The 22,378-nt window shown below is 57.0% G+C and overlaps 1 protein-coding gene across 2 annotated transcripts in view; it reads left to right on the plus strand.

Moving 5' to 3' along the window:
* Positions 1 to 22,378, plus strand: part of LOC111157076 (tensin 3) — a 201,714-nt gene that overhangs the window by 139,119 nt on the left and 40,217 nt on the right. For both annotated transcript variants that reach the window (XM_022518299.1, XM_022518300.1), the window contains 4 exons: positions 4,048 to 5,301; positions 12,255 to 12,427; positions 13,197 to 13,323; positions 13,408 to 13,491. In XM_022518299.1, coding sequence (XP_022374007.1) covers positions 4,048 to 5,301; positions 12,255 to 12,427; positions 13,197 to 13,323; positions 13,408 to 13,491 — 1,638 coding nt within the window. The remainder of the gene's footprint in view (positions 1 to 4,047; positions 5,302 to 12,254; positions 12,428 to 13,196; positions 13,324 to 13,407; positions 13,492 to 22,378) is intronic.

Below are 22,378 nucleotides of genomic sequence, written 5' to 3' on the forward strand. Positions count from 1 at the left end.
AAAACACCAGCCACACAGGGGATCTGGGACCACAGCCGGAGTCAGGGCTGTGCCTGGGCCCTGGTGTAATACTTTTCCCCTTTCTTTTCCAGACCCCCAAGGGCCCCCCAAGGGGTCCTCTGCCATCACTAAACAGGGGTGTCCCTAAGGATTGAGACAAGCCCCTGGGGGGCTGCGCATGGGGGTGGGGACGGGCTCCTGATAGTTTCCGGGGGAGGGCTCTGCAGGCAGCTGTGTGGGGCCCTGGTTGCATTGTTCACTTCGGGTGTCGGAAACACGGCAGCTGCGCTGGGCCGGTGAGCGGGTCCTTTCCCGGGTGCCGCAGCCCCTTTCCCGCCTGTGGCGCTGTTGGGAAAGACCCTTCTTTCAGGGAAGCCTCTGCTGGGCGGGTCTGAGGGGAGGGGAGGCGGGGCAGTGGGCGGGTCTGAGAGAGGGGAAGGAGGACAGTTGGGAGGATGGTGGGGGCAAAGACACCTTGCCATTGTTATGCACCCGGCGCGTGCTCTGCTCTTTGCCACACCCCTGCGCCAATGCCCGGTGACCTTTGGGCGACCCGGGGGCATATCTGGTCCCTCTGCCTGCCGGTGGGCCAGCTGTACCTTTTTTTTTTTTTTTTTTTAAGATTTTACTTATTTATTTGAGAGGTAGAGAGCATGAGGGGGGAGAGGTCAGACAGAGAAGCAGACTCCCCGCCGAGCAGGGAGCCCAATATGGGACTTGATCCCAGGACTCCAGGATCATGACCTGAGCCAAAGGTAGTTGCCCAACCAACTGAGCCCCCCAGGCGCCCCGGGCCAGCTGTACCTTCACTGCGTGTGCATGCTTTGGCGTGTTGGAGCCTTGGCGTGGGCGACCTCGGTGCCCCTGCAGCCTTGCTCTGTTTGTGCAGACCAGCCGGCTGGTTTCGCGGTGGGGGTGGTAGCTGCTTGCAGGAGAGTGGGGGTCCCGGGGTTGTGGGCACGCCTGCCTTCATGCTGTGTGGCTGTGGGTTTGTTTGGGCTGGTTGGTTTTCAGTTCTTTTGCCCACTGAGATAGAGGAACCTTCTAGAACAGCTCCTCAGTCTTCCCTGTGTGTGAACGTGCTAGAACATTGGCTCTCTTGGTTATTTGTTGCCTACTAGGTACTGGAGTCTATTCCCTAATTTTAGGGATACCACAGGTTCCCAAACCCCCAGCCCAGCCAGAGGCTGTGTTCTTGTGGGGGATGTAGATGGTCCCTAACACTCGCTCGAAACTGCAGTGTCTGAGTATGGGTGTGGCAGATGGAACCCCTCCCTGGGGAAAGGATGGTCAGGGAGGCCGGGCGGAGGAGGGGAGGGAGTGAGCCAGGACAGAGAGCAATGGAGGCAGGGAACAGCAGGAGCAAAGGCCCTGGGGCAGGTGCACGTGTGTGCCTGCTGGGGTCTGGAAGCAGCAGGGTTAGGTGGGAAATGAGGCCCTGAGGGAGTGCTGGGCTCCATCTACCAGGGACAGAGCTCTTCCCAGGGATGCAGCCCGCTGGCCGCCTGTACACCTGTTTTCTCTTTCTTCTAACCGCACTAAGAGGTGGGATTAATCACTCCACTTTGTAACTGAGGAACCAGGGGCTGGAGCAGTCTCAGTGCGAGCGAAGGGCACAGAGTGTAAATGCAGAATGGGAACACGGGTGTCGCATTCTTCCCACTGGAAAACCAGTCCCGTTCCTTCTTACCAGGTGGAAACCCCTGCTCAGAGTACAGAGTGGGGGCCAGAGGCCCCTTTCCTCGCCCCATGGGCGAGACATTCCCACTCCCTGAGATCACAAGTGGGTGCGTCTCTGGACACATCCCATGCCTTTGGGAGAGTCTGAGCTCCTGCAGAGGGACCTGCAGGTTCGGGCGGGTCTGTCTGGGGGCTTCAGGGATGCGGGTCCTGTTCCTTTCCTGTAGCTGTAATGTGCGTCCTGTAATCTGTGTGCGTCGGAGCAGTTCAGGGAGGGCCCATGCTGGCGATGGTTTGCGTCCCATCCCTGTGCTGCCCATGGGGAGGCCCCAGGCCCCCTTCCCAACCCCGGGAGCTGAGGATCCCTTGTCCTGAGCGTTGGGCCTTGCGTGGTGCTGGTGTTGGGTCTGCAGTAATGGTGTTGCTGTAACACGTTTGTTATTCTCTTGACAGGGCTCCCACTAGTAAAGATAACGATAGGGGTACTCACGACTCCCCAGGCAAGGGGGTTTCCTGCCCTTGACCATGTCATGTAGACCCTTCTTCGTGGGTCTGGCCAAGGGGTTCTGACTCAGAATGATTAATGGTACTTTTGCCCCGTGTCCCGTTGTCAATTAGAAGAACTTCTGTACCTCTCTTTGCTGGTTTCCTTTTTTAAGTCATGGTGTCTGCATTTAAGTGGGATTTGGGGAGCAGGACGTGGATGTCACGGATGCACAGCTGTGGCAGCATGAGTTGCGTGTCTAGAACTTGTGGACGCCCGCCTGGCTGTGCCGCAGCGCCTCACCCACTGGCCTGGACTGCTCTGACCCCTTTGTCTCTGTCATGGGGCGGGGAGTGGTGTGGACGACAGCCACCCCTGGCCTTGCACTCTGCCGACAGAGGGAAGGCGCATGCTCGGCAGGTCTTACAGAAGATCCCCTCCTGGCCCCAGGGGTCTCCCACAGAAACCGAGTTGAACGCATGTCGGGCCTGGAAAGCCCCTCCTCTGGGAGCCATGGAATTTGGGGTCCTTTCCGCTGGTGCCCAGGGTCCAAGCGGCCTGAGTTCTGGTCCCGCCTCCACCTCCCAGCAGTTGCCTGACCTCAGCCAGTGGCCAGTTCCTGCGGAGCTTCAGCTCTGTACTTGGGAGGAAGGAACGAGTTAGTTCGCTAGACAGCCGTCCTGCAATAATCCGGGCGAGCGGGCGTCCGCCCTTGAGCAGGTGCTCCGGAATGCAGCCAGGCTCCTGGTCCGTCGCCCTGGGACCCCGAGTCGGAGTGCAGCCCCTGCCCTTGAGCTCCCACCATGCAGTGTCTTCGCGGGATCTTCTGGGTCCTCCCCTTCCCCGCTCTGCTGTGGCTGCGGGTCGGTGCGGTCACACGCTGTCTTCGTCCTGCTTCTCCCAGGCCCATTAGGAAGAAAGCCCAAGGTCACATGTGCCCGTCCACACAAGAACCTGTGATACCCCACAGGTCTCAGTCCTGTCTTGATATCCCAGCATTTCCAAAACCACTGGGAGCCGCTGACTGTGCCAGGGTACCCCGCATGCCGGGGCCTGGAGCCCAGGTCTGGGGCTGGTTCCTCCAGGGGCCCAGTTGCTGCGGATCCACGGTGGCTCCCCGGTGACCAGAGAGTGTGGAAACCACCCTGGACAGCCCCCTTGTCACGCTCTGCCTGCCGTGTCCCTGTGGGAGACCAGAGGAGGTCCCCGGCCCCAGGCTCTGCCCAGCTGCCCAGCAGCAGGTGGAGGCCAGGGTCGGAAGTAGTAAAAGCGGAAGAGAGCCGCGCTCTTCCCGCCCCTGCCTCGGCCCTGCGTGTTTCCCGGCTGTCCTGGCGGCCGGAGGCCAGTGCAGATCTGCTTCCCGTCTCCTGCGTCCTGCTGTGCCTTTGCTGGACCTTCTCTGTGGAGGGATGCTGTGCTATTGGGAAGTCTGCAGACGAGTCCTGCCTCTCTCTCTCCCCATGAGGTTCAGGGCCCCCACACCCTATGTCCTGCTTCTGCATTCCCAGGAGCTTAGGAGCTCAGCTGTACGGAGCATGTAGACTAACGACGACATTAGACATTAACTCTGAGCCCTAGGGGCAAGATGACTCCTAAGTGCAGAGATTCCTAAAGGTTCTCTAAGTGATGGCTCTTTTTGCACAGAAAGGTAGAAAGAAAGGGTCCTGGGTCCCAAAGCTGTTGGACTCTTTGAATTGCTTTTGCTGATGCTCGTGTTGCCAGGGTGTGGGTAGACTTTGGGGGCCCCGAGGAGTCCTCGCCCCCATTATGGTGAGGTGTCTGTCAGGAGTTCATTTGTTCGGGAGGATGGATACATGCATTCTGGTGGCCTGAGCTCCTTTTCCAGCCGTGACTTACCACCTGTCTCCCGTTTCCTCCCCCAGTGCTGCACACACAGGGCCCCGTCGATGGCAGTCTTTATGCCAAGGTGAGGAAAAAGAGTGCCTCGGATCCCGGCGTCCCAGGTGGGTCTCCAGGCGTCCCCACCGCCAGCAGCCCGGACCACGGCGACCACACCCTATCTGTCAGCAGCGACTCTGGCCACTCCACCGCCTCCGTCAGGACCGACAAGACCGAGGAGCCCCTTGCCGTGGGGTCCAGGAGGGGCCTGAGCCCTCAGGAGAAGGCTGAGCTGGACCAGCTTCTCAGTGGCTTTGGCCTGGAGGATTCCGGAAGCCCCATCAAGGATATGACGGATGCCCCCAGCAAATACGGCGGGACACGCCACGTCGTGCCAGCTCAGGTGCACGTGAACGGAGACGCCACACTCAAGGACCGGGAGACGGACATCCTGGACGACGAGATGCCTGGCCATGACCTGCACAGCGTGGATAGCATCGGGACCCTGTCCTCCTCAGAGGGCCACCCGTCAGCCCACCTGGGCCCCTTAGCCTGCCACCAAAGCAGCCAGAACTCCCTCCTGTCGGACGGGTTTGGCAGCCACGCTGGCGAGGACGCCCATGGCAGCCTTGCCCCTGACCTGAGCCTCGGCGTGGAACCCCTGTACGAGCGGGAGCGGGCGTTCGGGACCCGAGAGTGCATGCAGCCACCACCAGTGCTCCAGAGGCCCTCGGTGTCCGCCCCGACGCAGGCCTACGGACAGAGCGGCTACTCCACGCAGACCTGGGTACGCCAGCAGCAGATGGTGGCTGCCCACCAGTACAGCTTCGCGCCCGACGCTGAGGCCAGGCTCGTGGGCCGCGGCCCGGAGGACGGCTCTGGCCTGGTGCAGTCCCAGCCCAGGGTTCCAGTCACCCCCACTCGGGGGGCAGGCAGCAGAATGGCCCTCCAGAGGAGCCTGGGTCCCGGGCCCCAGGTCCCCGATGCACAGCGGCCCCCTCCGGGCAGAGCATTCAAGCCCAGATTTCCAGACGTCAGAGTCGTGAATGGGACTGGACCGGAGCCAAGCGCGGACCCCTCCCCGGGCTCACCCACCCTGGACATCGACCAGTCCATCGAGCAGCTCAACAGGCTCATCTTGGAGCTGGACCCTACTTTCGAGCCTATCCCCACCCACATGAACACGCTGGGCAGCCAGGCCAACGGCCCCCTGCCCCCTGACAGCAGGGGAGGTGGGCTGCGGGCAAGCGGCCTGCAGGACATAGGAGAGGGCCCGGGCAGGGCCTCTGTGCGGCAAGGTGAGTGGGAGTCCCATGGGATGCACACTTGTCTGCATCTGTGTCTTATGGGACGGGGCCAGCAGAGGAGTGCTGGGCTCATCCCTGGGTCTGGGGGAGGACTGCAGAAAGGATGGGGGGCCTCTGGGCACAGCCTTGTGTGGACGGGTCAGCAGCTATGCACCTAGCCGGCCTTGCAGGGAGTGGGGGGCTGCTTATGGGTCTGGTAGGCCCGAGACAGCAGGAGACTCGGGCATGGGGAAGGATGGTGGGGATGAGGGGATCCGGGCCCAGCAGGGCCTCAACACAGAGGGGCACAGTCCCTAACCAACTGGTTTTGAGTCCTGGCACGTTCCAGGTTTGGCAATGCACGAACCCTGTGCTGAGCCTCGATGGGGAGGCCAGGTTTGCTCAGCTGAGCTGAGCCACATGTGGCCAAGCCAGGAGGACTGGCGAGTCTGAAAGACACCATGGCGGTCCCAGCATGGTGGCCATCACCGGACACGTCACCTGACACGTCACCTGACACGTGCATCGTGTCTGTGCCTGTGTGCCTGAGGCTTGGCCCCATCGACACGTGTCTCACCTGAGCCACCTTGAGTCTTGCTCAGACAGGAAAGGGGTGGGCAAGTTCCCAGGTGCTGTACCTTCCAGCGAGACCCCGCCTGGTCTGCCTTGTGCCTCAGATGCAGTTCTCCTGTAGCAAATACTTGGGTACAGGGACCTCAGCATCTGCAGGCAAGTAGAATCCCTCACTCTTTGTAGAATGTGGACTGATCCTAAGAAAGACCACCAGTTACCTAGTGTTAGGAAGTTGGGAATTCCCCATAGCTACTCTTGGAGACTGCTGCGTGTCCTCACGGCTCATGACTGGCTGCACACACACTGTGGGTCTGGTTACTTCTGGGGGGAAGATTGTATGTGAAAGCTGAGCATTTCCCGAGAAAGTCGACTCGATACCGGCACTGTATTAATGGCAGTGGTGGTGACGACGATGAAGGTGATGATGGTGATGATGGTGACGATGGTGATGGTGGTGGTGGTGGTGGTGACCACTGGCGTGATAATGGTGTCAATGACGGTAGCAGGGACGGTAGGCACTTGTAAGTAAGTGCCTGTGCTGTCCCAGGCATCATGCTTGAGCTTCTCTGAGTCACCCACGATCTCTGTGTCTACCATGGTACGTAACCAGAACTTCCTCTGTCTGACTGTGCGCCCCGTGGCTGAGCCCTTACTGCACTCACCTCGGACTCCGCCGCCGGCCAGAAAGCCTCTTTGTGTCCTGGCGCACGGCGATGTTTGTCAGTAGAGGGTGTGGTGCCGGCAGGAAGGCAGTGACTCTCCGAGGACCCATGTGGCTCTGCTGAATTCAAGAGGCTCGTCACAGGACAGTGTAGGGAGCCCGTCCCTTCCCGCAAGACAGGAGAGGGTCCTGCTGGAAAGCTTTCACCTCGTGAAAGGGAGTGAGGTGGGAGGGTGGGTTTTGGGGTGTTTTACTCCCTCTGTGCCTCTGTGGCTCTCTCTTGCTCTGGTTGACGCCCTGGGTGTGTGCGCCCCTCCCTGCAGCCCAGCACGTAGGTAGGTTTCTCGGGTCACATCCTTCAGGTGGGGGAAACTTTGCCTGATGATGTCCAGGTAGCAAAAGAAAGGACTCAGTCTGTGAGAGGTATGGCCCCACAGATGGCAGGAAGCCAGTTCCGTTTTTCCCATCTCTCAAGGGCTCCTTGCTTCATGTTGCCAAATATTTTGTCCATGTTACCTCGACCCAAGCCCACAATGACAGGATCCATCCACCGTGTTAATACTGAGTCAGGGAACCTGTTCATACCGAGGGGAATTCCGAGCAATGAGAAGGAGCAGCTTTATTTTAAGCAGGCTCCCTGCCCAGCGCAGAGCCCATGATGGGGCTTGAACTCGTGACCCTAAGATCAAGACCTGCACTGAGCTCAAGAGTCAGACCCTTCCCAGACTGAGCCACCTGGGTGCCCTGAGAAGTAGCAACATTGAATCATCGATCCTGGAAAGCCCACCCATCGACGTTAGATGTTAAACCCCAAACAGAGGGATCCAGTGTGAGAACATGAGGGTACGTGGGCACTCAGAAAGCAGCCTGACGTCATTGCCCTGCACGCCTTGTTTTCCATGCAGGAGACATGCACAGACGTGCAGCAACCCAAGGTCATGTCAACACCAGGACGGCTGCCTCTGAGCAGCTCAGCACGGCCAGGGGGTGCATCCATGGCAATTTTCTAAAGCCCCAAGTTCAGTGACTTGTGCAGTGTGCGGTCCCCATTAGCGGTCAGTCCTGTCTCTTAGCCCTGGTCCCTGGCTGCTCCGATCTGCCTTCCGACCCTGGATTTGCCTGTGCTGGGCATTTCGTTTAATGGACGTGTACGGCGTGTGTCTGATTTCTTTCACTGAGCGTCCGCTTTTCCACGCTCGTCCAGGTGGCAGCATGTGTGAGAGCGCCCTTCCTCTGTGAGGCTGCCTTGTATCCGCGGGGTGATCGGACAGTGTGTATACCGCTCACCCGAGCATAGATCCGTCGCTTCGTGCTTTGGCGGTTGAGAATAGCACTGCCGTGAACACCCTGAATGTTTTCAGTTCTATTTTTTTAAGATTTTATTTGAGGCAGAGCGAGAAGGAGAGAGAGAGCTCCAGAAGAGAAGGGGCAGGGCAGGGGGCGAGGGAGAAGCAGGCTCCCTGTGCGTGCGGAGCCCGACATGGGACTCGATCCCAGGACCCCGGGATCATGACCTAAGCTGAAGTTAGGCGCTTAACCCACTGAGCCCCCCAGGCGCCCCTGAATGTTTTCAGTGCTTGAAACAAGTTAAACAAGTTAAAGAAGGGCCATGTGGCCCTGCCCCAGGGCCACATGGCCCTTCTTGGTTTAACTTGTCAAGGGACCACCCCCTCCGATGTTGAAAAGTTCGCTCTGGAGACCCCCCTGGCCTCCGACGCAGGTGGCTTCTTTCCCGAAGCTCTGGCGTGGATGTGCTAACAACTGGTGGATCCACACGGATGCGATCCCCTAATGGCCGTGTGCACCGTCACTTACAGACAACTGTCATTTACTTAACCCCTGGGTAAGGCTGGTAAGGTCTTTTGTGTCCGGATAGAGAGGTCACGACCTCTCCAGCAGGGGCAGCTGGCAGAGGCACCGGCCTGCACCTCCCTGTCCCGAGGGTGGTCCTGAAGTGGACAGCTCCGACGACCTTCCTGTGTCCCGCTAAGGTTGCTGATGCCTGGGGGGCTCCGTGGGTGAAGCATCTGCCTTCAGCTCAGGTCATGGTCCCAGGGTCCTGAGGTGGAGCCCCGCATTGGGCTCCCTGCTCAGCTGGGAGCCTGCTTCTCCCTCTGCCCCTCCTCCCACTCCTGTTCTCTTTCTCTCTGACAAATAAATAAAATCTTAAAAAAAAAAAAAAAAAGCTACGGTTGCTGAAAGACGGCATGTTTCAGGAGCAGGCCAGCAAGACCTAGTGCTTTGGGGAGGGGACAAATCATTCAAGGGGAAAATATATTCAAAGAGGCAGAAGGGACCCAAAGCCAGGCACCAGACTCTGCCTTTGGTGTTTTCAGTGAGTCGGGTGGGGGGTGGGAACTTGCCTTTTGGTCGCTGTGTGGCTTCGTGCATTTTGCTTGAGGTCCTGTCTGATTTTGAGTGAACAGTAGGAGGAGGTTGGCTAACATTTCTCATATTGGAAGGATGGCCTTCTAGCTTTTGGGACACATCCTTTCCATTTTAAGTGCACCTTTTGGGAAGAAATGTGACCTAACCAAAGGGTTCGGTGTTTCCCAGTGAAAAGGATTTTCAGTTTTGCAATCCAAAAGACAGGCTGGCCTTCTTTGGCCCCCTGGCCTCGTGGTGCCAGCGGCAGCCCATTCCCATGGGCTCCCCTGGTGTGGGGATGGGGCCGCAGAGGGTGGCCAGGGACCCAGAAAGAGAGGTCTCTGCTGCTGGAGGCGGCTTCTGCTACAGTCTTGAGTGTTGGCCAGTGCTGGGAATTTCTAACAAACGTCTCCTAGCTCTTCGCCTATATACCCTGCAGGTGGCAGGGACGGGCAATCCCCGTGGCAGCTTAGGGAGAATAAGGCTCCTGGAGCCATTCTGGGAGCATTTCAGCCGGGCACTGTAGCGCGGAGCGGGTCTTTTGACCTCGCCCACCCTCTCTTGAGAAGATGCACGTGTCTAGTTGAAGGAGCTGGACTGGGGAGGCTTCCCACGACCACAGCCATGGGGCAGGCTTTGGCTGCTGTTTGTCCTCACTCCTAGGAATGCAAGGGAGTTTCCAGAACTCAGTGTGCTTGCCTGTATGACCCAGTACTTCATTCTTCTGAGGTTGTCTGGAGGTAAATAAATGGCTTCTGGGCACTGCGCATTCTAGGGGCCCAGATCCACAACAAAGGGCGTGTTCTCGGAGGTTTGCATTTACTTCCGGGGCCGCAGATGGCTCCCCGGGCTACAGAGAGCAGTCACCTGGGAGCATTACCAGATGCGGAGACAGCGTCTGCCTCCAGAGGGCCGGCGTGGGTTGACCTGGGCCGCGATGGGGGCATCAGAATGATTTTAAATGCCCCCCACGTTTGGAACTTCTTGGAGTTCCCGCTGGAGACCTGCCTCTGTGCTCGGCGTGGTCATGAGTCAGGGGCACCAGGAAGTTGTTAGAAAAATGCCAGGCTCTGGGCCACACTCCCGCGGGTTCTGCCTTCCCAGGGAAGGGGTGAGGTCTGCGCACCAGGAATTTTAATGCGATTCTAATGTGCAGCCAAGTTTGAGAATGGCTGTTTTGTGTTTATGGCTCTGCGCTCCACCCACCCGGAGGGCTGACCCCGCCCACCCAGAGGGCTGGTACAAACCTTTTCCAGCCCTGTTGTGGAATTTGGAAGCTGGACGGATGTCAAGTGCTGGGGATCAGGGTGGTGATGCCTGGTCTGGGCTTGATTTCCACAGGGCAGAGGAGGGGCCCGGACCCCACCTTGTGAGTTCTCAAGTCCTTCACCTGTGGACAAGATCAGACTGTCACCTCCAGAGGTCTGAATCACCCTGTTGGAGTGTAAGGAAGATACAAACGGGTGTTGAGTTCCGAAAGATCGGTGTATTTATGAACAGGTGCAGACTTGTCAAGGGGCTTCTGGGTTTTTTGTCGTTGTTGTTGTTGTTTAATCCAGGGTTTTATTGAGTAATCTGAGCCAGTCCCCTCCTGCTGCTCTGTGGACTCCGTGGCAGTGGGCCACCACAATGCTGATCTCCCAGGTCAGGCTGAATTCAGTCCTGCTGCGAAGTGCTTTGTGGGTACCCCACGGTTTTGGCCTGAATCCTGGGCTTCCCTTGGGGGCTCAGTGGGGGCGTCCAGGTATCCTGGAATTTCCCTGCCCTGGGCCTTGCCGCACCTTCTGGTGACAGCGGCTGTAAGTCGCATCCGTCAAAGACTGGGTGAGCGGGCGCGCCAGGGGCTGAGATGCCTTCTGTCCTGGGGCTGATGATGGATCACAGCCGTGCTCCGTCCCTGCGTATCCACAGAATGACTGAATGACCCAGCCTGCGAGCCCCTGCACCCCACAGTGAATCTGAGCCTCCTGGAGCCTGGCCAAGGCCAAGCTGACACAGGGTTTGCAGGCTCAGCGGGGGGTGTCTGTCCTGTCCTTGACCCCAGCACCACCCCCTCCCTGGGAATGAAGTGGATTTGCAAAAAGGAGACATGCTGGTGTTTGGGAATGGCCCTGAGAGGGTCTCCCAGGGACACCTACCCGACTTTGGGGGAGGCCCAGGGTATGTGGTGTCCGGTGGCAGGAGGAAAAGACACCAGAGTGAAGATGTGAACTTCCAGCCGAGGGGCCGCTGGGTCACCCGGTGGGACGGGCTCATGGCACTCATTGGAGGAAGAGCTGCGCCCAGGCCAGTCCTTTGGTGACCAGGACTGTGGGTGGATGCGTGGGTCCCCAGCGATTTTGCGGACTCTCTGGTCCCGGGTTGCCGTGTTTTCTGCATCGATTGTGGCATCCTCTGTGACTGAGGGGCTGGTGAGGTCCCCGTGTCCCAGCTGCTGGCTGGGAAGACGAGCGCTTGGGAAGAGCGGGGCGGGGGGTGTCTGAACAGGAGTGTGGGGCTGGGGCTGTGCGGGGGGGCGGAGATGGGACGGAGGCGTCCAGGGTTTAGCATCCGGGGCCTGGTGCTCGCAGGAGGTCCCCCGAGGGAGCCCAGGGCTTGTTGCCCCCTTTCCCCGTGGTCCTCTCAGAAGGGACCCCCGCTGGGGGGAGGGTTGAGCGCACCCACTGGTTCCCGTGGTGCTGCTTCAGCTTGAGTCTGTCCCTCCTGCCTCTGGCCTCCTGCTCCCCTTCCCCCGGATGTGGCTTCTTCACGGAAAAGGAGAAACATGGGCTCGGGCAGGTGGATGTTGCCGATTCTTCAATACAGTTCAGAAAAGAGGTTTGAGGGGCTTTGCTGTTGAACTCCAGTGACGTCCGGCGTCTTGTTTTTCTGACTGTGAACAGGATACAGTCAGCGCGCAGACCACAGCGTAGCGGCCACCAAGAATCCTCCGTGCACGGTCCAGGACGGGGGGTGGGCTCCATCCTGGCCTCATGGGCTCTCCCGCGTGCTTCCACAGCGCTGGATTGTGCGAGACAGCGGGGAGCAGAGGCACACAGACCCCTTCTGGGAATGATGCTGGGAGAAGCGGGAAATGAACAAAAGTGGGTTCCCATAGTGACAGGCTGGGACAGCACGCTTGGCAACGGAAGCCAGAGAGCAGAGGACACCCAGTGGATGACTCTGTTTCTAGGAAACATCCAGAACTGGGAAGACCAGAGGTCGCCAGGGGCAGGGGGAGGGGAATGGGCAGTGGGAGCTGAAAAGGTTCTGGAACTAGGAAAAATAAGTGTCAATTTGGGAAATTGTAGTCAGCTTTTAATTAAGAACTCTGTCCTCTGCTATGGGAAAAGCACCTGCAGTCCACGTGTGTGTCTCTTGTCAGGCTCCTCGGGGGACGAGCCACTAGGCGGAAGATTCCGGAAGCTGAGCCTCGGGCAGTATGACAACGATGCTGGGGGGCAGCCAGCCTTCTCCAGATGTGGATGGGGGAAGACCCCCGGTGCAGACCAGGCCACAGGTCTGGCGCCTTTCCTCTCTCCAGCAGATGCCAAGGAGGTACGCACCATCCCCCTGGTAGCTGGACAGGTCCCATTCCTGACTGTGGTCCTGTTGCCACCCCGCCTCCCTCCCATCTCATAGGCGGGGTTTCTCCCGGAAAGGCAGGGGTGCGGTTGGGAGAGCCCAGGTGTGCAGCCCTGGCCCCAGAAGTCACGGCGTGGCCACCGTGGGCTCTGCTGGGCCTCATCACTCAGACTGCACAGTGGGGGGAGGCGGGAGCGTGCAGGGGTTTCGAGGGTGCACAGTGGTGGCCAAGGAGGACATGGACTTGCCCGTGGTCTCAGGCCACGGAAGGGAAGCAGGAAGAAAGTGGGTCAGCATGGCCGTGGCCCCCGTGGTGGGATCCACAGAGCATTTCCAGGCTTTAATGAGAATGTAATAAGGTAGGTCGAACCCCAAACGATGAGCACATCCCCATCAGTGTTTTCCCATTGTCTAGGTGGAAACTTGGAGCCCAGAATAGCTTAGAAAGGGACTATTTGGAGAAGTCCTTCTGCTTTTTCTTTGTGCCCTGGTCTCACTGCCCATGAGCAGGAATGGGTTTTGTCCCGTTCTCCGCCGGGTGCCCGCCCCTCTCTGCCGGCTCCACGCGGTCGCAGGTGGCTGGGCCGCAGGGACTCCCCCTTCCTTGCGTTACTGAAGTTCTTCACGGTGGCTACCACTGGCTGCGCTGCCCGTGGTGCCCTGGCCGCCGTCCCCATGCGTGGGCCGGCCCGGGCCTGTCGTCAGGGGGTGGCTTTCCCCTGACTCTCCGTGCCCATTGCAGACGGTGGCCGCCGCGTACCCCCCAGACCCCAGCGGGATCAGTGGCAGGACCTTCACACCAACCAAGGGCAGCGCTGACTCCGCCTCTCCCACGCCGGCGTTTCCCGTGTCTCCAGAAACACCGTATGGTAAGCGAGACTCCGCGCCCGCGTGGTGGACAGCCGTACACCTTCAGGGAGGACACGGTGACAGAACTTTGCTTTCTTTTCCAGTGACAACACCCCCACATTACGCGCCCTTCACCCCGCCCGGGCCGCAGGCGGGCAGCGCCGGTGGTCTGTACAGAGGCGCTCCCGGTAAGCATCCCTCGTTCCCTCCGCTCCGGCAGCGGCTAGTGTGGACACGTTTCCGTGGGTGCCACGTCTCGGGCACCTCAAAAGGCCTGGGGAGTGCAGCCCGCTGGGGTCTAACCACGGCCCGCGACCTGCGAGCAAGAGGAAAGCTCGTGGGCGCTCGGGGTGCAGTGTCCATGGTTTTGACCTCCCCCTACTGTTCCTTGGAGCCGTAAGCAGCTGCTGGAATGCCCGCCCCACCCTTTACAGAGGAACTGGGCTCTGCGGGGTCCGCGAGCCCGGCTCTGTGCTTCAGAGCCGCCCGAGACCCACCCTCGCCACCCACGGTCCTGGATCTCCCCAGGGGGGTGACGACCTCGAGGACGCATCTGTTGCGGCCCTGGCACACGTCCCCCGTGCTCGGCACGGAGTTCAAGGGCACGTGGGCCCAGGTGAGGGGACAGCAACAGAGCAGCAGTGGAGCTGCGATGGCTCCGGTCGGCACCTCTTCCTGCGGACACCGCCCTTGCCTTGAGTGTCCAGGGCAGCCCGGCCTCAAGCATGGCGTGGGGTGTGGAGCTGAAGCCCTGTGTGCATTTTGAAATTTTTCTTGTCTGCTCGTAGCTGCTTTCCGCTGCTCCTTCTCTGCCCTGGGGAGGGCCCGCGAGCCTTCCGGGAGGGGTCCTCGGGCACCCCGTGGAGGTCGCAGTGAGGACGGCCGGTGCCGTGTCCCTTCTTTCCCCAGAGAAAACTGGATCTGAGTGTCATTTACAGGAAGGGCTGTCCTCGAAGGTCCCATTGGCTTTAAGACCTTACACGCTTCTCTTTACATGCAGAGCAGTTAACCCGCCGGCCTTTCCTTGCAGGTGGGGCTGACCCACGGGCAAGGCAGGGTGTGCGGTGCGGTTCGTGCATGTGTGGCTGTGGAAGCATCACACCGGCGGGGACGCACGCACAGCGTCGTGTGTCTGTCTTGCATCGGAACAACGTAGGTGCAACAAACACAGGGACACGGCTTCTGCCTCCACTCGCCTCTCCTCTGGGAACCGACCATGACCCAGGGCTCATTTCAGTGTATTAACACCAGCTTTACCGGTGATGGCCGTGGGACATGGGTGATGAGCCCGAGGAAAGAAAATACCAGAAAAAAACCTTCAGACTGAGGAGCAGCCCCTGACTGGGCCTCTAGGCTCACTGTGTAGAGGAGCATGAGGGAAATGTGGAACCTTCCGGAACTTGAGAAAGGCCTGGGAAGGCAGGAGGTTGGCATACTCAGCAGGGGTGCCAACTCTGGGGCATCAGGCCCGTGGGCACTGTGGCTGGCATGTCTGTGTGTGGCGCACGGTCTGCACACCCAGCACAGCCGGCACGTCCCTAAAGCCTTCTGTGTGTGCGTCCCCGCGTGGGTGAAGCAGGGCTCTGAGCTCGGATAGGAAAGGCGAACACGGTCAAGGGGCAGCTGGTGCATCCTAAGGACACCTGGGAGTCCTCTGGATTTTTAATCGGACCGTCCCCAATGCTGTTGGTCCACCAAGGGCTCAGAGACACACACACACGGCATGGACCTCTGAGGGGCCACCAGCCTGGCAGAACGCAGGCACCCTGATTGCATGTGGCGGTCCCATGCGCTGGGACTGCGGCAGCTCACGCGTGTGTAGATGACACTTTGCAGCGTGATTTCCCTCCTCTTGCGGTCTCATTGTGGGTTCGCTGTACCTGCCGTCCTGCTCACAGGTGGGTAGATGGACACAGCCCAGCACATCACCCAAGCCACACAGCGGGCAGGGGCAAAGCCGGGACTACGCACTGGCCAGCCTCCCCCCGGCCAGGTGTGCTTTGTTCTACACTGTCAGGTTGGAGGGGGCCCTGACTTGAGTCCGGTCACGGAATAGCTGTGCTGCGCGTGGTTAGTGACCCGCTGAGCCGGTTGCCTCATCTGCAAACACAAGAACGCCTCATCTGTGACTGGCGCACTGGCTCAGGGTGGGATGTGCTTGGCATCTAACACAGTGCCTGGCTCTGTGTCGTTGAGTGCCAGGTGCCGCTGTGTGTGTACGTGAAAGTATTTGCTTTAAACCCCCGTCAGGAGGGTAGTGTTGGCCTCCTGGCATGGAGTAGATGTGGCGTTCCCTGTTCCCTCCCGGCGGTATGTCGAACAGATGCCAGGCAGCTGCGCGGTGGACTGGCCGAGGCCCCGGGACCACGGAACCCAGATGGACCACATCCCCGGCTGTGGAACAGGCTTCTGCAGAGAAGAGAGAATGGGTGCCACGCAGGGAATGCCACCAGACACCAGTAACAGAAAGGTAACAGGAAGGTGTCCAAATGCCTGGAAGTGATGCAGCCCCCTTGCAGATAATTCGTGGGTCCAAGAGAAAATCTCGGGGGAAATAACAAAGTATACCGAAGTGAATAAAATGAAAGTAAAATATTTCACAAGTCGCAGGACAGAGCTCAAAGAGATCTGAGAGGAACACTCATGGCAGTAAACATATACGTCAGGAAAGGAGAAAATCTGAAATGAAGAGTTTGAACGCCTGCCTCCAGAACCTAGAAAAAGAAGAAGCAGATAACCCCAAGATCCCCAGGAAGAAAAAACAATTTTAAAGAAGAAAATATTTAAAATACAAACAGAAATCACTGAAATTATGAATGAGGAAATAATAGAAAAAAGAAATTAAAAAAGAACAGTTTCTTGGAGATGATCGAGAGAGTTGGTCAGTCTTTCCAAAGATGGACGAGAAATAGGGAAGAAACAAATTGCTAATATCAGGAACGAAAGGGTCCCCTCACTGCACAGCCTGTAGACAGGAAGAGGATGGCAGCGCTGTACATAGTGGTTCACCATGACGATGCACCGTGACAACTCGCTCAGTGTGAACTAGGCACTTTGGATGCCCTGTAACTAGTGAGGAAATTCATCCATGACATACACATTCCCCCTGCCCCCAAAGAATTCTTCAGGCCCTGATGGTTCCACTGGGGAATTCAACCAGACATGTAAAGAATTAACACTAATTCTCCACAACCTCTTCCAGAAATGAAGGGGAAGGAACACTTCCCAGTTCATTCCATGGATCCAGTGTTCCCTGGTACCAAAATCAGACAAAGAGAACAAAAAAGGAACAAGAGGCCATTATCCCTTATGAACAGACACAAAATCCCTTAACCAAACCCAAGGAAATAGAATAATAGTGTATATTTAAAAATTACACACTTTTATCAGGTGGGATTTACTCTAGGGATGCAAAGCTCTTTTGATATTTCAAATTCCATCAACATCATCCATCATATTTAATAGATAAAGAAAAAAATAGCTGTATGAGGTTGTTTTTTTTTTAAGATTTTTTTATTTCTTTGACAGAGATCACAAGCAGGCAGAGAGGCAGACAGAGAGAGAGGAAGGGAAGCAGGCTCCCTGCTGAGCAGAGAGCCTGATGCAGGGCTCGATCCCAGGACCCTGAGATCATGACCTGAGCCGAAGGCAGAGGCTTTAACCCACTGAGCCACCCAGGCGCCCAGATGAGTTTCCATCAATAGATGCAAAGAAAAATTTTTTTGACAAAATTTACATCTGTTCTGACTATAAACTCCCAGCAAAATAGCACAGATGGGATCTTCCTCAACCTAATAGAATCTATTAAAACTGTACACTCACACATAATGCTGGAAATTCTACAGGATTGTCACACGAGAAGAGGGGGCACAAGGCCACAGAGTGGAAAGGGAGAAATAAAACTGTCCCTTTTCGCAGATTCACAATTTTATCTATGTGGAAAATTCTAAGGAATCTAGGAAGAAGACCTCCCAGAACAAGTAAGGGACATCAGCTGATTGCAGGACCCAGGAGATGCACACAAAAATCAATTATATTTGCATAGACCAGCAGTAATTATGTAAGACCTAAATTAAATATACAGTGCCATTCGTAATAGATCAAAAAACCAACCAAACAAAAATATATATATATGGCATAAACCTAAGAAAATATGCAAGACTCGTCTGTTGAAGACTCCACAGTGTCAATGGAAGAAATCAAAGATTTAAACAGATGGAGTGGCATACCATGTTCATGGATTGGAAGACCCTGGTGAAGATATTGGTTCCTTCCAAACTGATACACAGTTTTAACACAGTTCCTATCAAAATCCCAGCAAGATTATTTTTATAGACAAGATAATTTTAAAGTGTACGCAGAGATACAAAGGAAGTAGACTAGCTAAAATCATTTTGAAAAAAGAATAAAGTGAGAGGCATGGATTGACGACTTCCCAGACTTTCTAGGTAACCACAGAAATGAGGACTGTGTGGTGTGGGGCAAGGGACGGACACAAGACCAGGGAAACAGAATGGGAAACCCAAAGATACACCCACACGAATCTGCCCAACTGATTTCTTTTGGAAAATATGCAAGATAAGTCAATGAAGGCGAAACCGTCCTTTCAACAAACGGTGCTCACTGTCGAAAAAAAAAAAGTGAACATGAACTAAAGTCTTGTATCTTATACTGAAGTTAACTTAAATAGAGATCATAAACAAATATAACACTGTAAAACTTTAAGGAAAAACACATAGCAGAAAATCTTTGGGATCCAGGCTACTCAAAGCTTAATTAGATTAGCACCCAAAGTGCAATCCATAAAAGGGAAAATTGGTAAAGTAGGACTTGATCAAAACTGAAAGAATTTTCTATAGGAAGAACCTGCCAGGAGGTGAAAAGGCAGACCACAGACCGAGAGAAGATTCTGCACTCAAAATACTCGGCAGTAGAAAAAGAAATAACCCGATCAGAAAGCGGGTAAGAGCCCCAAGGAGACCTCTCCCTGAACAAGATGAATGGACGGCAGATACGCACGTGACAGACGCCCAGCATCATCACCGCTGGGGAAACGCACGAGATCGCTGGTGGACCCAGTGTATCGGGTAAAATGAAAAATAGTTTCAACACCGAGTTCTGGTGAGAAGTGGAGGAATTAGAACTCTCCTGTCCTGCTGGTGGGGGTGGGACACGTGCAGCCTTTCCGTGGAGACAGTCGGGCACTTGCCTTAAAAAACCTTTACATGTCAATACATGTGATTTGACGAGGAGCCCTGAGTGTTTATCCCGAAGAAATAGACTGACACTTGCGCTGAAGCCTGTACCCCGGTGTTCATAAAGCATCTCTGTGTAATTCCTGACCTCCGCGTATGAATCCAGAATGATCTCAGACTCACAAGTCCAGTGTTGGTCCCACTGGGGGAGACGGGGGGTCGTGGTTGGAGCAGTGCTGGCAAGCTGGGTGGGGCTTATCGTAGTGTTCTGTCTGCTTCTGTATGTGTGTGGAATGTTATGTAACTAGGAGTTCGGGTTAACTCCAGGAGCCCTTGGTGGGGAGTAGACGTGGATGTAGTCCACACGTGTGCAGGGAGCACTCCCACTCACCAGCGCCGTCGTCCTGTAGCAGGGACGAGGGATCCAGGGATCCCACAGTGGGGAGAACCAGTTGGTACTGGCTGTTCCCTGGTGAGGCGGTCTGGAGCGTGTGTGACGGGGAGCAGGGTTCAGGACCCGCTAACTAGGCTAAGGGAGAAATCTCAAGTTCTGACTTCGTTGCTGTTCCCATGATGGTCTCAGCGCAGGGTTATTGCGACGCTTAACATAGAATCCCTTCCGCTGTCTTGAAGATGACGGGGTGTCAGCTGAGTCCCGGTCGGTTGCTTCCGGGACAACCCGCAGGACAGGCGTCAGAGACAGGCAGGTGTCAGCTGAAGGTGGGAAAGACAGGTTCCATCTGGTCCTGTGGCAGCAGCGGAGAGCCCAGAGCAGAGGGACAGTCCGTGGATGGAAAGTTCCTGAATGTCAGCGGATGTCAGGGGCGGGGGATTCTTGCTAACCTGGCCCCACAGGATTCTTGCTGCTGGAGGGTGGAAGCCCGGCGGGCTGGGTAGAGATGATTTTGCAGAATCCGGGCTAAGACAGGGTCCTACAGGGAGAACCAGCCAAGGCCAAGGTCCAGGCCTCTGGGAGAAGGGGCTCCTAGAACCTTGACTCTGGTTTGGTCACGGAGGGAGTCTGTCCCAGATCAGGCCCACTGTGCCCTGCGGCTCTGGGGGCAGCGTGTGCCCTCTGCTCCCACATGTTCTCTGTTCTGGTTTCCTCCAGGTCCTCTGGCCACCTAGGTTCAGTGCCAGGTTTCCTTGGAGCCTGCCTGGCCCGCCCCCTGCCTTGAGCCCCTCACATCCACCCCTCACCAGAAACAAGCCTATGCACAAGCAGAACAAGCAGAATAATTAAAAAGCATGCCTCAGGGTGCCCCAGGTGTAGAGACAGATGCTGGAATGAGAAGCCAAAGTCCTGGGGTTACGGGGATCAGTGCTGGGACTGCCCCTCCCTGACCCGCTTCTGCTGCTGTGGGGGGGGACCAGTAAGCTCCTCTCTCAGCACCCTGCCCCCCCCCCCCCAGGACAGTGAGGGACCTTTAAGCATTTACCCAAACAATCAGTGTTTAAACATGAATTCAGATACTGTGAATTCTCCCAGAGGTGCTGGTACCCGAAGGATTGGGAACGGGATGGGGCTCCGGTGCTGGGGCACGTGGGGCTGTGAGCTGGACTCAGGAACGCACGCTGCGAGGTTTCCCGTCTGAGGCATTGAGCCCCCTGAGGACAGAGACCTGCAGGTCTGATCCACCTGGGACCCACCAGTGCAAGCCTGGGTAGGCAGTGTGTCCAGTGCATTTCTCACCCGCCTGTGTCCCACGCCGGGAGAGGTGCCCACAGGGACACCATCCCCAGACTTCTCAGCAATTCCAGATGTGAACCTGTGATACTGTGATTTCTAGTAAGAAAGACAGATTTGGTCTCTGAGCCCTTTGTTGAGACAGAGCTCCCCAAACCCTTGGAATTCCTTAAGGGGAGCAGCAGGAAGGGGTCTCTTGTGATGCTAACGAGGGGCTGTTTGGGAAGCACCTGGGGGTGGGGGCTGGTTGCCGGGGAACCGACCACGTGAAGACAGGGTGGGACCTCTCAGCCCCACCCCCTGACCTCTGGAGGGGAGGGGCTCAGGTTGATTCAATCACCCACCGCAATGATTCATCAGTCAGGTCTCTGTAACGAAACCCCCATGAAAACCCAAAGGACAGGGTCTGGAGAGCTCCTGGGTTGGTGAGCAGGTGGAGATGGGGGGACCGTGGGCCCTGAGGGGGGCATGGGAACCCTCTGCCCCCTTCCCCAGGCCCCTCCCCCGGTGGCTCTTCTGTCCATTCCTGAGTTAACCCTTTGATAACAAACCGGTGATCCAGGGAGTGAACCGCGTCCCTGAGTTCTGTGAGCCGCTCCAGCGACTTCATCAAGCCCAGCGAGGGGCCGTGGGAACGTCTGGTCTGTGGCTGGTCACTCAGGACCCAGGTGACAGCCTGGACGTGGGGCTGGCATGGGGAGGGCAGTGCTGGGGGACCGACCCCCGACCAGTGGGTCTGTGTCTCAAGGCAGATGTGTTGGGGTCGAGGTGGATTGCAGGAGCCTGGGCGGCCTCGGAGGGCTGCCTGGTGGGGTGGGGAGAGCCCCACACGCTGGACATGGGTGCAGAGCCTTTTAAAGCCTCAGTAGGAAACATGCTTCTTGAAACAAGAAAGTTTTAAGAGTTTCAGTGAAGGAGGGCTTCAGTCATAGGAGAGAAAGATACAGGTCAGAGGAGCAGTTAGGCTGCTTTTTCCGACCTGAGCCTCAGTCTTGACATTCACCACGTAAGTGGGGAAGAACGGGAATGTTTCATCACAAAATTTGTCTCCGGTGTCCGTCAGCTTTGAATGTGATCCATGAGAGTTTCATTTAGTTGAGGTGAAGTTCACAGAATGTGAAACCCGCTGGGAGCGTGAGCCTCTCAGGGGTGGTTAGTGCCCGTGCGGGACCCCACCTTTGTCTCCTGTCACCCACTGTCCTCTGACTCTTCCCAGGTGGCGTTTAGAGACCCCCCACCCCGCTGCGGTGGGGGGGGACTTCAGGCAGCAAGGAGAATGATTGATGGGCAACGTTAGTTTCTCGAAGGAGGACGCCTTTATACTTTATACAACCTCCATGTTGTCTTCATTGTTCTGGGAAGCAGGGCTGGTCCTGCTGGGGCCCTGGCTGTCACAGGTGCGGCATCCCCTCTCCCGTCATGGGGGCATTCGTGCTGACCAGGAGGGATTCTGATCGCCAGGGAAGGATGGAGCTTGTGGGCCTTCCCCAGCCTCAGGGTATAGGGGTGTGCTGGACGTGGTTTCAGACGGGTGATGTCTGCCAGAGGGCGTCTCCAGGACCTTCTTGTTGAGAGAGGGACCCGGAGAGAGTACTTGGAGCCCAGTGTTTTATTTTTGTTTAAAAAAAAAAGCTGTCGTTCTTCAAAGCTTGACAGATTGTAAAACGCTTCTACCAGGCGTCCCCTTTCCTTCCTGTACCCGACTCTGCTTTTCTTTTGAAACTACGAAGTTCTGATGAGAATGTTTATAGCAGGAATGAAGGCTGGATGGGAGTGCGTGACGTTCTTCGACCCTGCCAGGGCGTTGCGCTTTGCAGACCCTGCAGGCGAGCATGCTGGCGTGGTCCTGGGGACGCGTTCGTGCGGAGGTGCACGCGCGTGCCCAGGCAGGAGTCTCCGTGACGGTGCACGCCCATGACACCCACTGCGCGCCGGTCTGTGCTGGAGACGGCCTCCCGGGGACTGTGGACCCCTAGGAACCGGTATGGATCGGGCACCAGTGCATTGGCCCCTGAACCCCGGGGCCCCCGAGGAGGAAAAGGAAGAGAGAAATTTGAGTGTTTCAAATTCTAGTTAACAGTAAAGCCCCCCGCGGGCTGCTGGCGTCCCTGTGCGGCCGGGCCCGGGCGTGAGAGCGTCTATCCGCCCGCTGGAAGGCGGCTCTGGAGGCGCGCCCGGTCGGCCTTCCGCACG

Source organism: Enhydra lutris, unplaced genomic scaffold (assembly GCF_002288905.1).
Source record: "Enhydra lutris kenyoni isolate GAN:26980312 unplaced genomic scaffold, ASM228890v2 scaffoldscaffold51, whole genome shotgun sequence".
Lineage (NCBI taxonomy): Eukaryota > Metazoa > Chordata > Mammalia > Carnivora > Mustelidae > Enhydra > Enhydra lutris.